The sequence below is a fragment of the Xiphophorus hellerii genome, chromosome 7 (genome assembly GCF_003331165.1).
Source record: "Xiphophorus hellerii strain 12219 chromosome 7, Xiphophorus_hellerii-4.1, whole genome shotgun sequence".
NCBI classification, from domain to species: Eukaryota; Metazoa; Chordata; class Actinopteri; order Cyprinodontiformes; family Poeciliidae; genus Xiphophorus; species Xiphophorus hellerii.
This window is the reverse complement of record NC_045678.1, coordinates 22,489,341-22,504,716: the sequence shown is the minus strand read 5'-3', so window position 1 is coordinate 22,504,716 and position 15,376 is coordinate 22,489,341. Positions and strand designations below refer to the sequence as shown.

General features: G+C 36.2%; 1 protein-coding gene across 1 annotated transcript in view; it reads right to left on the bottom strand.

Moving 5' to 3' along the window:
* The window catches only part of LOC116723394 (ephrin type-A receptor 6), a 191,178-nt gene extending 179,102 nt beyond the window's left edge, over positions 1–12,076 (bottom strand). The window contains exon 1 of the mRNA XM_032568240.1: positions 11,409–12,076. Within this exon, the coding sequence (XP_032424131.1) occupies positions 11,409–11,484 (76 nt within the window). The 5' untranslated portion in view covers positions 11,485–12,076. The remainder of the gene's footprint in view (positions 1–11,408) is intronic.
* Between the last annotated feature and the right edge of the window lie 3,300 nt (positions 12,077–15,376).

Genomic DNA, 15,376 nt, shown 5'->3' with positions numbered 1-15,376 from the left:
AAGGTGGACTATTATGTTTCCTTGAAAAGGTTGGGAACGGTCTATGAAAAACATGTTCATTACTCTATTTTTTTTTTTTGCACAAAATCACTCTTAGGTAAGGAGATTCTAATCCGACCATTCTGAAAGGAGCCTACTTTGTGCTCCTCAAAGAACGAGATATTTTAGTAATGGCGCAATGTTACTCAGCAATCAGCAGGTTCTTGAAATGGCTAATTTTCCAGACACCAAAAAACATTAACTTATTGTCAAAAAATGGCTGACTGTTTTTTGTTTTATTTTAAGTTCTTGGGCTGTTTTTAGAAGCAATACAGACTGAACTGAAAATACAAAAATGTGCATACATAGGCACCTTGCTTGTTATGTGGCTATCCAGTTATATATGCAAAAAATGTGATGCACTGTGCATTTTGACACATTTCCATCAGAACCAGCATCTGGTGTAATAGACCTCCAACCTTGACTTCCTATCTTCCTAAGACCGTGTTTGATATTTACAAACAGGGTCTGCTCCCTGCAGACTGGGAGCAACCCACAAGAACAGCAGGAGAGGAAAATCTCTGACTCAGTTGTCTGGCATTCACCAGACGGCCCTTCAAAAAAAACACAATTTTCCCTTGGTTTCTAATATACTCCACCTCATAACAGGTGCAAAAGGTCAAGTGATAATCAGTGTTCAATTCACAAGACAGTTAAGTGTTATGTTTGTTTGGTTTGTAATATGGATATGGAAAAGAAAAATGCTTTTTATCATCCAATTTTTTATTTTTTTGCAAAAGCATTATGCCATTTCTGGCTGAAGTTAAACTTTCTAGGACAGTTTATAAAAAGAAGACAATGCAGTTCTGATGTGGAAAATATCACCAACCTTGTCAATACTTTTTTTCTGGCTCTCAAGGACAGTAGATTTTAATAATTCAAGAGGAAAGCAATTCTCCTCAAGAAAAGTCATGTACAGTGAAAAGTAGAAGACATGACTTCTTGAATTTACTCTTGGTTAGATGCCAGCATATCCAGTGAACTGATAGAAATATTTTTTGCCCTCACTTGTGGCAACATTAGGGAATAACCAGGAGACTAAAACCGCAACATATTTTCAAAATGTATAAATATTAAATGAGGCCCTTCTATTCACCTTGTCAAACAAGCCAAGTACACGGTATATGTGACAATACACCTACATAATGTCCTAATTATTTTTAATGCCACCATTTATAAAAACATTTTAAATGGCCATCTTTCTGCCCATAAATAATAAATAAATATTTACAAGTTTACTTGTCCAAACTCCCATGGTGTGTGCTAGATGTAAGCATGATATGGTCTGTGTATATTATTTTATGCTAGATATAAAAAAACATATTTGATATAAAGAATTGTCTATAAAGAACATATTCTGATATTAAAGCCCTTTTCCAGGACAATTTTTTTTCTCACTGTTCCTCAACCCAAAAACTTGACATATGCAGGATGGAGAAAAGACAAACTGCATAATGGAGTAGGAACCCCTGTTGTGTCCAAGAATGCATTAACATATTAATAGGCCATTTTAACTTATGGGAATAGATTATGGGAACTGAAAAGCTGAGATTATAAACAGGGCTTATAGGGATATATAAATATGTTCTCCCTAAGTTTTCCATATATTACAAAATATTATATATATATAAATATTGTCATGCAGAAAATACAGAGCAGAAAAAGGGATCCAATCATAGTCCAAAAAGAACAAACGTTAACATGTGAAATATCTGAAGTGACCTTCAGAGGATTGCTTAAAAACAAGATCAATGTAATCTCAAACTGAGAAATTAACAATTTAAAATCAGTCATAGATAGGATGAATAATTATTTGCAATACAGTTTTCATGTTCTTGATTATTGAACAGTTAAATTACATTTTAGAACCAAAGCTTTTGTCAACACGTTTTATGTTTAGTTGATTTTTTTTTTTTACATTTAGTCTTCATACAAAGGCATTAGAAACCAAAAAAAAAAAATCATGAGCAACACAGGATATTTATATAGCACAGATTTAACCAGAAACTGAACAATTTCTTTGGAACAGCAACTGGGAGCTTTTAATGACTCATGCTGTGTTAGAGCAGTATGAGATTATAGAAAATGGACTTTGATCTATATGAAATTGCAACAGATTATTCTATTGATTGACTGTCCTGTCCAGCGAAGAAAGAACAGACTTCATGCTGATCATTTTATCCTCCAGCCACAGCCTCTCTGTAATGCAAGTTTAATATTTCCTCTGTCGGCTGGTTGTTCCAGCATCTCTGCGTCTCTTTCTCCCCAGCTGATGACAGGTCTGCGCCCTGTCTGCATCACTGGTAGACTGCAGGACCAGCTGACCCTGCCAGTGCTGGTAATGGATACCAATAGACTACTATGGGCAGGTAACCAGCTCAGTTATTGGAAAAGGACCAAATTTCTTATAATAAGCCATGATACACACCAGAATAAGATAACTTCTACTTATAAAGTAAACTTTGCTACAGAAAAAAGCGACTGTAGGCTGTTGTGACCTGAAAGGATAGAGATAACTTCTGATTTGGAGCTGGAAAGTTGCACTAGAAAGACATTGAGCTTCCTGTGTTAATTTGAGTACAGATACCCAAGTAGTGGCTTTCTATAAGAGCAACAGAAGTTTATGCAAACTACCACAGGCGATCTACTCAGTGACATGGATTGCTCTCATATTACTCATAATCACAATGAATAACTGTCACAAAAAAAGAATCTGCAGAAGAGAATTTTAATTAAAATCATAACCAGCATAGTTGGTCTCCTCTATTTATAACACCACACTGCAGAAGTGCAAGGAAACAGAACTGACCATTGAGATCTTTATGCCAATATCTTACATTAATTACTAGTTTTTGAATCTGATCTAAACGTTAATCAACGGGTGTTACTTTTTGTACTCTCCACATTACTGACTGCCCATCACACTGACAGGATATTACTCTTTTTCAAAAAGGAACTTCATTATTGAAGTGTATGCCAGAATTAAAGTAAAGTCCTTAGCAAACTCACTGCAATAATTATTTGCTTAGTCTTTGCCTTAGCTTTTGAAACTGTAGGTCACAGGAATTAATATGTTTATTAACGGTAGCTGTTAACAGTAGCTGTGGAGATAATGACATTTTCAGATACAAGTTAAGATTTAGCTTTTTATTTTTTATTATTTTTGACATAATTGTAAGTTATCTTTGTTGTGTAGCACTTTTGTTGAGATTGCTCTATTTAATTTTTGGTTTGAAATTGTACAAATGTGAAAATTTTCTTTTCAATTTTAGGAAATTGAAAAGCTATTATGTGCTTCCCGTAAGCACATGATAGATTACGAAAAGGGTAGACATTTACTAGTCTATGATTCAGTCTTACCCCCTTTGTGGATTCTATAGAATTTGATCTTGTACATCATCATTTTTCTTCCCACCCTGAAAGCATTAAATTATTTAAGACCATGAAGTTATAGAGGAACATCTCCAACAAATCTTTCATAAAGATCAAATAATTTTCCACTTACAATTAATCTGTATGTTATTAGTCTGTTATCTTCCTTAAATTGTCATGTTGAGTTAAGTTGCAAGATCTTCTGCTAAATAATAGTGAAATAAAGGCTGTTGCTTGGCAGATTGGGTCAATATTCAGTCAGCCATGATGTGCTCAGGATATGTCAACATCCTCCTGATGCATATTATTGGTGTGAATTCCTGCATTGTAAGCTGCTTAGTAAGATGGCATATTCTTTTTAAAAGTTGACACCAATTTTCATTGCTAGAGTGACTGACATGACTCAAAGTACAAACTTTTCTAAAAAGAAAAATAAAAAAGCAAGTACCGTAATAAGAACTTGTCTTTATGAACATGCACCTGGTTTAGTAGTGTATATATTTGGGTCCTGTGAACATTGCCAGTGTAGCCTAAAACTGCCTGCATGTGAATATCCATCCATCCATTCTCCCACTACGTAAGAGTTATCTTTGGGCAAGGCACCCATAAGACCCTGCCTGGAGCTGCAGGTCTCCTGGGACTTCCTCTAGTTGGATATAAATAGAACATGTGCTGGCCAGCCCATAAATATATGAAGCCCAAGTAGAATGATGACATCTCCTGTCCGGTCCACACCCCTCACAGGCCACACAAACACCCCAAAATAGCTGTACTATTCCTGCAAATGTGGCTTATCAAAGTGTTACTTCATGTAAATTTGAATTGGAACAGTATTTCGGTGTTCAGAAATAAGTAGTGAACGCTATCAACAGATGTGTACATCACTACTTTTCTAAATGGAATAGAAGCCTCAACGACGGCCATTCTTATTTTATTCCTTTTAAATATCACACTTATGGTGTACTTAAATATATATTACTCAAAAATTATTGTAACCCACATTTACAGCTGATAACATCAACTTTTTGTTTGCAACATGCTCATTCCGTTAAGCAGCAAATGGCATGCCATGTTGAAACACAAACAGCAACATTTGATGAACAGACACTTGCGAAAATTGATTCTGGCAAGTGTTTCACTGTGGATTGCACATTGTCATTTAGCGGTGTAAACAAAGCACTGGGCTCTCAACAGATGAAAAGATGATATGCTGTGAAATTGAAAACTATCCATAACAGAGAGAATCTGACAGGCATGACAGAATTTTCAACACACTCTCTCTCTGATCACTGTGATAAAACAAAACAAAAAAAGATGCATCCAACAACATAATAAAGGACAAAGAAAAAAAATCATTTAAAGTGGCTGATTTCATAATGAGGTGCGTTTAAAACAAAACATGCAAAGGGGACTCATTGGTAAAAAGTCAATAGTTAAATACTTAACCATTTTTGATTATCATTTAGTGTCCAGTCACCATATGTGACACTAATGTCGACCACCAATGTTATCACCCGGTAGCCATCATAGCATTAGTTGTGGAAAGAAGGCATGAACTATTGAGGCTGTTTGTCATTCTGTCTAGCATTAAATTTTTAATTATTTCCTAAATTAGCATTTTAAAGGGGAGATTATGATGATAAATTGAAGTAGGCAGGTCTCATAGTGTGTCAAAATAATTTTCTTTCATCTTGGATGAAGAATCAATAGAAGAAGCCTTTAATTTTGAAGACGTACCAGCGTGAATTATCAATGCGTATTAAGAGATCCCTGCACTTTTTTCCAGGGATCTGAGAGCTGCACATGCACCTGGTTCGGTAGTGCATGTATTTCTGCAACTGCTTCTGAGACCAGCATTTAAATACAGAGATAAAAGAGATGCTTATACAACTAAAATAACTAACATCACTAAGTCCCCCCCCCCTGCAAAAAAAAAAAAAAAAAAACGTTGTTTGGAAACAGAAACCTTCATTTTACTGTCACTAACAAATGAAAACAGCTGTACTCAAAACACAGCTTACAGTTTCACTAAAATTGGGAAGTGTATTCTGTGAGAGAAAAGCATCCAAATGCATTTTAATACTAGTCATAAATAGTTTTAAAAGGCAAATTAGGTACAAAGCATGGCCCGTTTTTATTTTTTCTTTTAAAATTCTGACAAGATATGCTAAAGCATCAAATGATATAGTAAACATATCCACACTATTCACTTCAAAATGCTCAGATTTGTTCAGGTGTAGTGTAATAGTTTACAAAAGTAGCAAGTAGTAAATAAGTAATGAATATACAGTAACTAAGTTAGGTTTTTGGCGTGTATATGTATTCCTCTCGTCTTTCCCTGTACCCTTACATAAAAAAAGTTTCGGATGTAGACTCCACTTGTGTGCAACTAAATCTCAGCACATACAGCTGCTCTGTGAAGGCTTGAGGTTTTGGGAAAACATTTGTGAACAAACAGCACCATGAGAGAGGTGATGTAGAGAGGTTTAACGAGGATGTTGAGACATTCCCTGGTCCAAATAATATCCAAAAAGATTTTGGCATAACAGTAAACCTACCAATACCATCCACTTAATCTACAGTATAATGAGAGAAGCAGAAAAGATGCTTGTGGGGAAGCTGCAGATATCTAAGACTCAGGTGGGAGAACAATTAGTTCATTCCCCAAACCTGACCTTTCAAAAAAAAAAAAAAAAGCAGCAGCAAGGGAATCATTGTAGAAGAAAGACAGAAAACATCCTGTATGCCATTTGGCACAAGTCATGTGGAGCACACAAAATAAGTGAAAGGAGGTGCTCTCCTCAGACCAGTAACTATTCCCTGCATACAAAATGTCATTTGTGGTGGAAAAACTAATGCTTAATATGAGGATGAACACACCCTCCCCAAAGTAAAACATGGTGGGGGCAGCATTATGCTGTGGAGTCACTTTTCTTCAGCAGGGACAGAAAAATTGTTCTGAGCTAACAGGAAAATGGTTAAAGCAAACATAGTTTAGTCCCACAAGAAAAACTGTAAGAGAATGGAAAAGATTTGATACTAAGACATAGCATAAAATCTAGTATTATTTTCCTCCCAAAAGGAAAATAACATTTCAATCAATCAATCAAGTTTATTTGTAAAGCACATTTCAGCAACGAGGCAGTTCAAAATGCTTCACATTATAAATATATAGCCACACTCCAACCCCGAGGGCTGGTGTCCTGCAGCTGTTAGAGGTGTCCAAGTCTTAGTACACCTGCATCAAAGGACTGAATTACCTTCTCATGCACTTAAGTTCAACAGAGTCATGGCAAAAACCACATTATGTGACTCAGATGTGTTAATAGAGAGACATATCTAAAAGTTGCAGGATGCCAGCCCTCAAGGACTGGAGTTTGACACGTGTGGCTAAGATTTAGCAGGTGCTAAAGGGGAGGTACAGTATTATGCATTCTCCAGACACATAAGTGACATTTTACAGCACAATAGGGTAACTATGTTACCTTCAGTTTTAATAAAAATGTTGCATGTATCAAACATAACTTGAAAGAAATTTGACTTTGCAATTTTACACCTTGAAATTGGCCTCTGTCTCTTTAATAAGTGCCTGCTCTTTCCAGCACTCCACCTTCAGCACATCACTAAAAGGCTACTCCATTATGCCGTTAACCATGCTTGGTAGCATTGGACTGAGTAGTTCTTATGCAGATGTGCAATTCCAGCAGGAGTTTGCCAATTGCTGTTGCCGGTAGCCTGTGCAGCTGAGTGGGGAAAGTGTACCATCCTTTAAAATGTGTGTCTCCTAAAATCCCAGTCAATTTTTTTTTTAAGCAGGTCATTGGCTGAGAGGCAGGACCATGCTTGCACACTCATACCTCAGGACAATTTAGAGACCAATCGGAACCCAGAACCCTCAATGCAACAGTGCTACACCACAATGCAGCCCTTATACTGTATATCAGATCACAAGTGGAAACACTAAACTTATTTTATCAAAACGTCAATAATAAAAGGTCGAGGACAGTAAACAAGTCAGCGATGAATAAAGAAAATAAAGATTTGTTTAAAAAAAATTATTTTTTGGTGTGTCTTTAAGGACAAACACAAAAAGCCAGACAACCTTGAATGGAATGTAATCAGTTTAGAATAGCAAATTAACATGAAATGCAGGAGTCTGGTGAAAAAGACAGAAATTCAAGAAATATTGATTTCGGCCTTTTATTAAGCACCATTTCTTCAATTTGTTGGAAATTTTAAAGAGACATCGTCAAAGAAAGGAAGAAAAATTTTTATATTTTAAAATATTGTATCCTATAAGATAAAATAGAGATAAACAGTTACAAAAGAAGCAATTGCTGCTTTAAAAGTTATGATAAGAAAGAATTGTTGAGGGGTCCTGTCACAATCTCCATCTAGCTCCAAGAAAAACAAGAGAATGAACAATGTTCTTTTGTTTCCTACATTTTACAAAATTAGGATGACTCTTGGTTCATGCTCATTCCACACAAAACTTTCTTCACAAAAAGAAGAAAAAAAAGACTATTCAACCACATTTTGTCTTTCTGGAGTAAGAAGGAGCAGCTAAAGCAGAAAATAAAACAACATGAGCATACAAACTTTACAAAGGCAGCCCCCCAGCTGACCAGCAACATAATAAATGGCTACTTTTGCAAAGCTGACCACAGCACCACTATGTTCCTCCAAGTTCAAATCAATAAAAATAAAACACCAGCGACAAAAGCAAAGTTTTGCAAGAAAATAAACAACCCTTCAAAATGCGTTTACTGTTCCATGGGACTCAGCGTTATTCTACCACTGTTTATTAAACTAGATGTTATGACAGAAAGCAGCAGATTTTGCTGTATCTGATTTCTACAAAGTAAAAATAAATTAGGAAAACAGTGGAATCATAAATAATCTTTCTTCAATTTAGAGACAGCAAGTGGGGACTTGGTGATACGGCCCATACAAATATATAAACCTGCATATTCACAAAGTGAAAGTTGCAGAGTTAACATTTTCAGTCTGATGTGGATTTGTGGGTTGATTGATTTTCTTTGACTCCATGCTAATTGTGAATATCTCCTTCGTGTAGTGATGGTTATAGCTGTACTCAGCTAGACTCGACTTTGTAAGAGCAAAAGCTTTAATCAGCCATCTGCATAAATCAATGCAGAGAGGTGAATAATTATTTGTGTGTTGCTTTCCCAGCTAGATCAATGCATATTTGAAGAACAGCAAGTATGTAATTGCAAACAGCATTTACTTATTTTTTAATTCATTCAAACATTTGTTCTCATGCAGAGAACTTACTTGAGGAGGACTACTAACTGGATGTGCAAAAGCTCTTAAAACAAGCAAACAAACTATGTTGGGAGTTTGTATCTAAACGTTATCTCCAAACTTAGCTCAAGTTACTAAAAATAAATAATTTGGCAAAACAGACTAGATTACAACAAACACCATTACCACTGACTTAGCAAGACGACAAACTGGTAAACACCGATGTGAAGAGGAGATCTGTTAGTGGGTAGCACATAGGCTTGTTCAGCCTTGAGTGAGTAGAGCTTTGTTAATAACTGTCTGCAGTCCCTGCTGGGTTCAGGTGACGGATTTGTTGTTCAGTCAGGAAGCACACGAGCAAGAAGCAAAAAGTGATTGGTTTTTATTGTTCTTCCAGCAGCCAACATTGTGACCATTTTGGCAGTGAAATCCCCAATCTCTGTAGTTCAACTTGTCTTTGTCAAAAAGTACGGATCAAAAAACACTGATCTCTGCTGCTGTGTGATGGAGTTGGGCTCGTCCCCAACCTACAGACTAAACACGGTCAATACTGTTGCAGAACAAGACAGACATGTGTTCTAGAGGTTTTTAAAAGAAGGCAAAAAAAAAGAAGCTTTTCTCAGTTTTGAAGTTGAATATTGCTCCCAAAATTGGCAAAAGAATTCACAAAACCTTAACGCATCATACAGTACCAATGATTTACAGTCATTTTAATGAAATACCAGGGAAAGCATCAGAGTGACTGGGATTTTCTCCAACATAGAATAACCAGGTGGGAATCTTTTCCCAATCATTGCTGCACACAGCTGTTCAGCTGGCTGAAAGACCGTTTTCTACACTGCTTTTTTGAATGTTGTGTGAAACACTCATAGCCTAAGTAAGCATGTCTCACTTCAAAAAAACATAACGATAACTAAATATCATTAATATTATTTTATATGTTAATATATACTGTATGTTTTATTTATTTGGACAGCAGCAGGAAAACTGGTTGCTTTTTTTGTTTTAAATTAAATGTATTATGCATTTTTATTTAAATTGTCATTGTAAATATGGTGGTAGTATAAAACAAAGTTTTATAAAAGCACAGGCCAAAAATCAGAGCAGGCCTAAGGCATAAGTAAACTAAGCAGCAGCCCAGCAGAGGTGGGGATCCGAGGGGGGGTTAGCATCACCCAGATTATCTCAAAACGTTTAATTTGTAGTTGTCAAGAATGAGTCTAAAAATAACCCATAAATCTTTCATTTTCAGATTTATGCATAGATCATTTTGACATTTGTAGTTCTTGCTAATTTAAAATAGACCTGTTTGTAGGATTTTAAAGAACGTCCAAATGAAACTAGTCACATTTCATGCTACCACAACCTCAACTGAATGACAGTTGTCTTTTTCCAGACAAACTGGACTGCGAAACCCAAATTAATATGACTAAAATATTCTCCAAGTATTCTTCACATATAATTTAACATAGATGTCACAAATTAAAGTTCTACTTGCGGGACTCAAAATTTAGTTCCGCTTGTGTTCCGTCAAATTATTTCTTGTTTTGAAACTCTGTCCATTCATATGAGTTTTTGCCTTTTTACTTTTCCTCTGAGCCACACCGCCTTGTGTTGGGCAGCGACTACAATTGTGCCACTTGAGGTCTCGTACCAGTCAATATGAAGGACTAAACTACAGCTGAAAGCAGACATGAGTTCAATCATTCAATCTGCGGCGCAGAAAAACACACAGTGAGGCTGTTATGTAGCAGCTGTCTGGGAGAACAGGGAGTAGCATCGCTCTTATTGAACACAGAGAACAATAAAATATAACCTGGGGGGCAGATCCCACAGTGCTCTCTCCACACAATCAATAGGACTATTTTAAACCATTCTGATGCAGCAGGCTGTGTGTGTGTGGAAGGTGGGGGGTAAAAATGCAGGAACACACACAAAGACAGACATGTTGTCCCACTTTTGATATTTTATGAAAAAGTAAATTAAGAATCTATTGGTTCCTATACTTGTTTGTCCGTGTCCACATAAATGAATGCTCTGTGAGCAAATTGAATATTACTCCAATAAAATAGAGTGGACTTGATTCTATAAAAGTGACACATTGAAGTCGTGCACTCAAAGAAACTTACACAGGTCACCTACTTAACGATTTGATCTTTTAGCAGTCCCCCATATATGTGTCTGTGTAATGTAGAATCTTTGAGTAAAGTTATTTCATTTAATTTCAAGAAAAGTGAAGTAATTTTTCACTTCCTCAAGAAATAACTACAGGGAATCCATCCTTTTGGGCTTATGAAGTCTCTTCATTTATATTTAAATTTTGACATGTTACATTTCTGTGCAGACTACCAATATTTCAATATGCTTAAAATGAAGATACAGCAATGTTCTAATAGTTTTCATAGTTTCAAAGGCAACTGCAATATTTAATTCAGATATAAACTATAGCAGAGGAAAAGTCAAATTATTCAATTTGTTTTGTTCAACTGCCATTTTCTTTAGCTCATAAGAGTCTTTGTAAAGTCTGTATGCTGCACGACTTTTGTGATGACTTTGTTACACTGTCAGGCTGCGACTGCATCATGATGTATTCCTGCCTACCAGTAAATCAAAAAATATCCACAACTTCCAAATAACATCCGCTGTTGTTCAACTGAATCATATGTCCAAAAGTACAACAGGACAGAAACTAACCCAGGTGGTCCTGAGTGGATCGCAGTGCGCTGTCTTACCTTGATTGCAGCGGCTGAAACTACTGATCGTAATTCCAAGAAAGAGTGAAACGAAGACTCTGTTTCCAAAAGTCATGTCTGCGGCAGTATTTACCAGCGGCTTTACTTCTTGTTAGATCAGCGATGAAGCGCTCTGGGTCCGTTTAGGTCCACTAGTTCTGGTCCTTATAATTGATCCCGTGTGGAGCGAGCGGCCGTGCGGTGGAACAAGAAGTGGCTCATCCTTTTCACCTGGCGGCTGCCGCAGCTCCGTCGCTAAATTGACAGCTTTTGGATAAAGTCCCACAAATATTTGAAGTGAACTCGGACCTTCTGACGGGGCTAAAAACACTTCGCTAATAAAACAAAAAAAACTTTGCAGATTCTAAACGGACTTCACCCTCCACCTTCTTTAGTGTTTCGAAATGGGCATTAAAACGCAGTTTAAAGCGCGTAGAGTCGTGACAGACTGGAGACACCGTGTGTTTGGCACGGCAGGGCGCCGCGGACTGCCAGCTCCGGCTGCAGCTCCAGCTCGGTCCGCTGCTGCAGAGAGATGGTGGAAGGTGAACAGAGGAATGATTGGGATGCAGCGGAACAGCAGCAACAGTGGAGGCGATGCTGTGGGACTGCGCGCATCTGTGCAGGATGCTCGGCACTAGAGGGGGTTAGCTGACAAGGCAATGGGATGTGTGTTTGTGTGTGCGCGCGTTCATCTCATTGGTTCTTAAGCAGAGCTTCCTAAAGACTGGTAAATGTTAAACATGATCCCACCTCCCCCCATTTTGACTGAAGTTTAATGTAATAGTTCGTGTTCGGATGTTACGTAAGATGTTATTTAGGTTGACAAAATCTGAAGCTGATAAGTTCTTGGAATACACGTTGACATCTGGATCTCTCATGAAGTTGTCACCAGGATTTATTTGTTTTACCTTATTTTGGACGTTTATGTGAAGAAAATGGAAATGTGAAGAAAGAAAATCACTTTCGCTGCTGACAACCTTAAAGTTGAAAGAAAAAGTTAAAAACATAAATTTGGTTTGTTGTATTTTGTTAATCCTAGTTCTCAATTTTAGGTTTTATTTTGTTAAATGCTTTATTTCCCTTGTTTTGCTTCAATCTTCATTTTATGATACCGCCCACTACTGTTCCTTCCTACTACCACACCTGTCATGCGTTAATCATTTGCGCCTGCAGTGCTCAAATAGCTTTGGATGTTGCCATCTGTCATGCCAAGAGCTACATTTTTTCTGTAACAGGTCTCTCTACCTTTGCAGTAGCTAAAAAAAAAAGAAGTACTTCCTCATCTGCAGAACTGGGTCCCTGTATACACACTGCTGATGTACGGATTTTAATTACGTTCAGTATTTGATGATTTACATAATAGTTCCACTCTTTGATTGGACACAGATGTGTCAAAATTTTGGAACACCAGATATTCCAGTCTAAAAATAAAAAGTATTCATGTAATTTTTTAAATTGATTAATTCCTAAAACAGGTGTGCCATGTACAGGTTAAGTAAAATAAATGTACGTAATGTGGGTTAAAAGATTCAAAGCATAAAATAAATATAGTCTGAGCTTATATTGCAGTGGAAGGGAATCACTGACAAATTATATACTTAATGATTTATAGATTAAGTTTTTTAAAATCAAAACATGTTTCAGTTTTTCTCGGGCTGAGAACTTACCTCTTTTCACGTTAAGATGTAGTTACATCTATTATTTCAAGTGCTCTGCTCGTCTTAAGATCTTAAAAGGGAAACAGTCATCAAGTATCCATCTTGATAGAGATGTCAGTTGTTAGTTTCCTATTTTATAATGTAGGTATATATATTTATAACATAAATAATTGCATACTGAACATACAGCAGTGTTCAAAATTGTACTTAAGAAACAAAGTTCAAAATTCCTAAAAGAAAAAAAAAGACAATTTTGCATACATTCTACTGCAGTGGGAACACTGCACATTTTATTCCAAATCCAAACATACAGAAAATATTATATTTTCACTCTGAAGTGAGGAAAAAAATACAAGGTTCTTTAAAAAGTACCATCAGCATTTTTATCTTTCAAACTCAGTGTATAAACTGAAAAAGAAAATGGTTTAAGAATGAGTTTTTTGTGAATTACTAAGCTAATATTTAGATGTAGAATCATCGTTGCAGAGAAGAACTTCAAGTGTTTCATGGAGTCAATTAGTATATGCCATGTTCTCCAGCCTTGGATGATTAAACTGCATTCAACAATTTCCATTCATTTTGGGTAAAGTTTTTAATAATCCCACATATTGTCCTTAGGATTAAGGTCCGAGGATGAGGCTGGCCACTTCATCAGATTATTCTTGTTGGTCTGGAACCCAGAAGCTGCTGATCTTGTTGAAACATTAATTTCATGAGTGTGTCATTGTTGCTATGAATACATCGGGTGTTTTGATGTATTCAAATTGATTAATTATCCATGACATGGAATGTTATTTTCCAATTTAGTTATTTCAGCTGTAGGAGTTCTCTTTTTCCCCCAAACAACTTTCTGCTTTGGTTTCCATTTCTAAGGACTTGAAATCGTTTTAACTGAGACAATTTGACTGTAAATGGTATGTTACACTGACTCTCAGGAATCAATAGAAATTCTTTATTTATTTATTTTTTCACCAATAAAGTCCATCCAAAATTAACCTTGCCAAAATTTGTGAACAGCTTTTTGCATTCTTCTATTGCGATTTTGACAGTTTAGCTTTGGGAATGGCCTCCTCGCCATCACCCTAATCTAGAGCTTCCTTCACAAATTCTATGCCAAATTCAAGCCCGGTTTCTGGTTGGGCCACAGACTCTTAGTCGTACAAATCCTTTTGGTAAAATAGAAAATAAACATAACAACTGCTATGAGTAACTGTAGACTTAAAGACATGATGTCTGGAACAACCTATTTTGCTCAAATCTTCAGACAGGAACACATTACAACCAGTTTATGCATTTGCTGCCTTTGTCCTTTAATGAACGTCACCAGTTTGACGGCTGATTTTCATTAATAGAATGAATTACCTCACTGACAGAACGCCACACTGCTTTAAACTAATCATTTATTTGCACTTAATCACTAACATGTATGTTGTAACCGTTGTGTCTGTTGGTTTTCTATTAATTTACCAAGAAAATGGATTGAACTTATAAGTGATTTTGCACTCATTTTATTTTAAACTCAAATGAAGACAGATTGTAGTTTCTCTCCTTGACTTACATGTTCTAAGTCTGTGTGGATGAGGGCTTTTGCAGAAGAGCATGTCAACTGTCTTTGACATAATCAACTGCAAGCAGCATCTGTTGAGCCACTCTGTAAACAGTTGGCATATGTTAACTGTCTTACAATAAAACTGTTGAAAAGATTACAAGCATAAACCAAATAAAACCCCAATCAACTCGACTTTGTTAATAAATTAGCATCATAGCAGTACTGGCACAGCAATTCTACCTTCATTTTTAACTTGCTGTCAGTAAAGCAAATCAAAAATGTTAGAATTGGTGTGAGCTAACAAAAAATTGTCAAAACATTTTGTCATGCAAGGAATATTTAAATGGTGGAACATATAACTATAGGCTGACTATGTTTTTTGTGTGTTTTTTTTTAAAAAGAGGGATTTACACATTATTTAATTGTTTTTTAAATAAAATATTTTCAAGTTCCTCTGATTTAGACACGTTTCTTTATTACAAACCCAGATGAATGTTTCCATAGAGTATAATCATGCTTACATGAAAAGTGTTCAGTCCCATAATAGAACATCCACCTGTGCAGATGTGAATCAGTCATTCCACCTTGGATTTATTCATAGATCTAAGATTTATCTGAAAAACTTATAGTTTATATTCATCCTTTGTTGTGCAACAGTGCGCTGCCAACATGCCAATGTCAGCCAAGATTAGTGAAGGTCTTCTTCTCATCTTCATGGACATCTCATTGAGTGAGTAAGCAAACCCTCCTCACTTTGA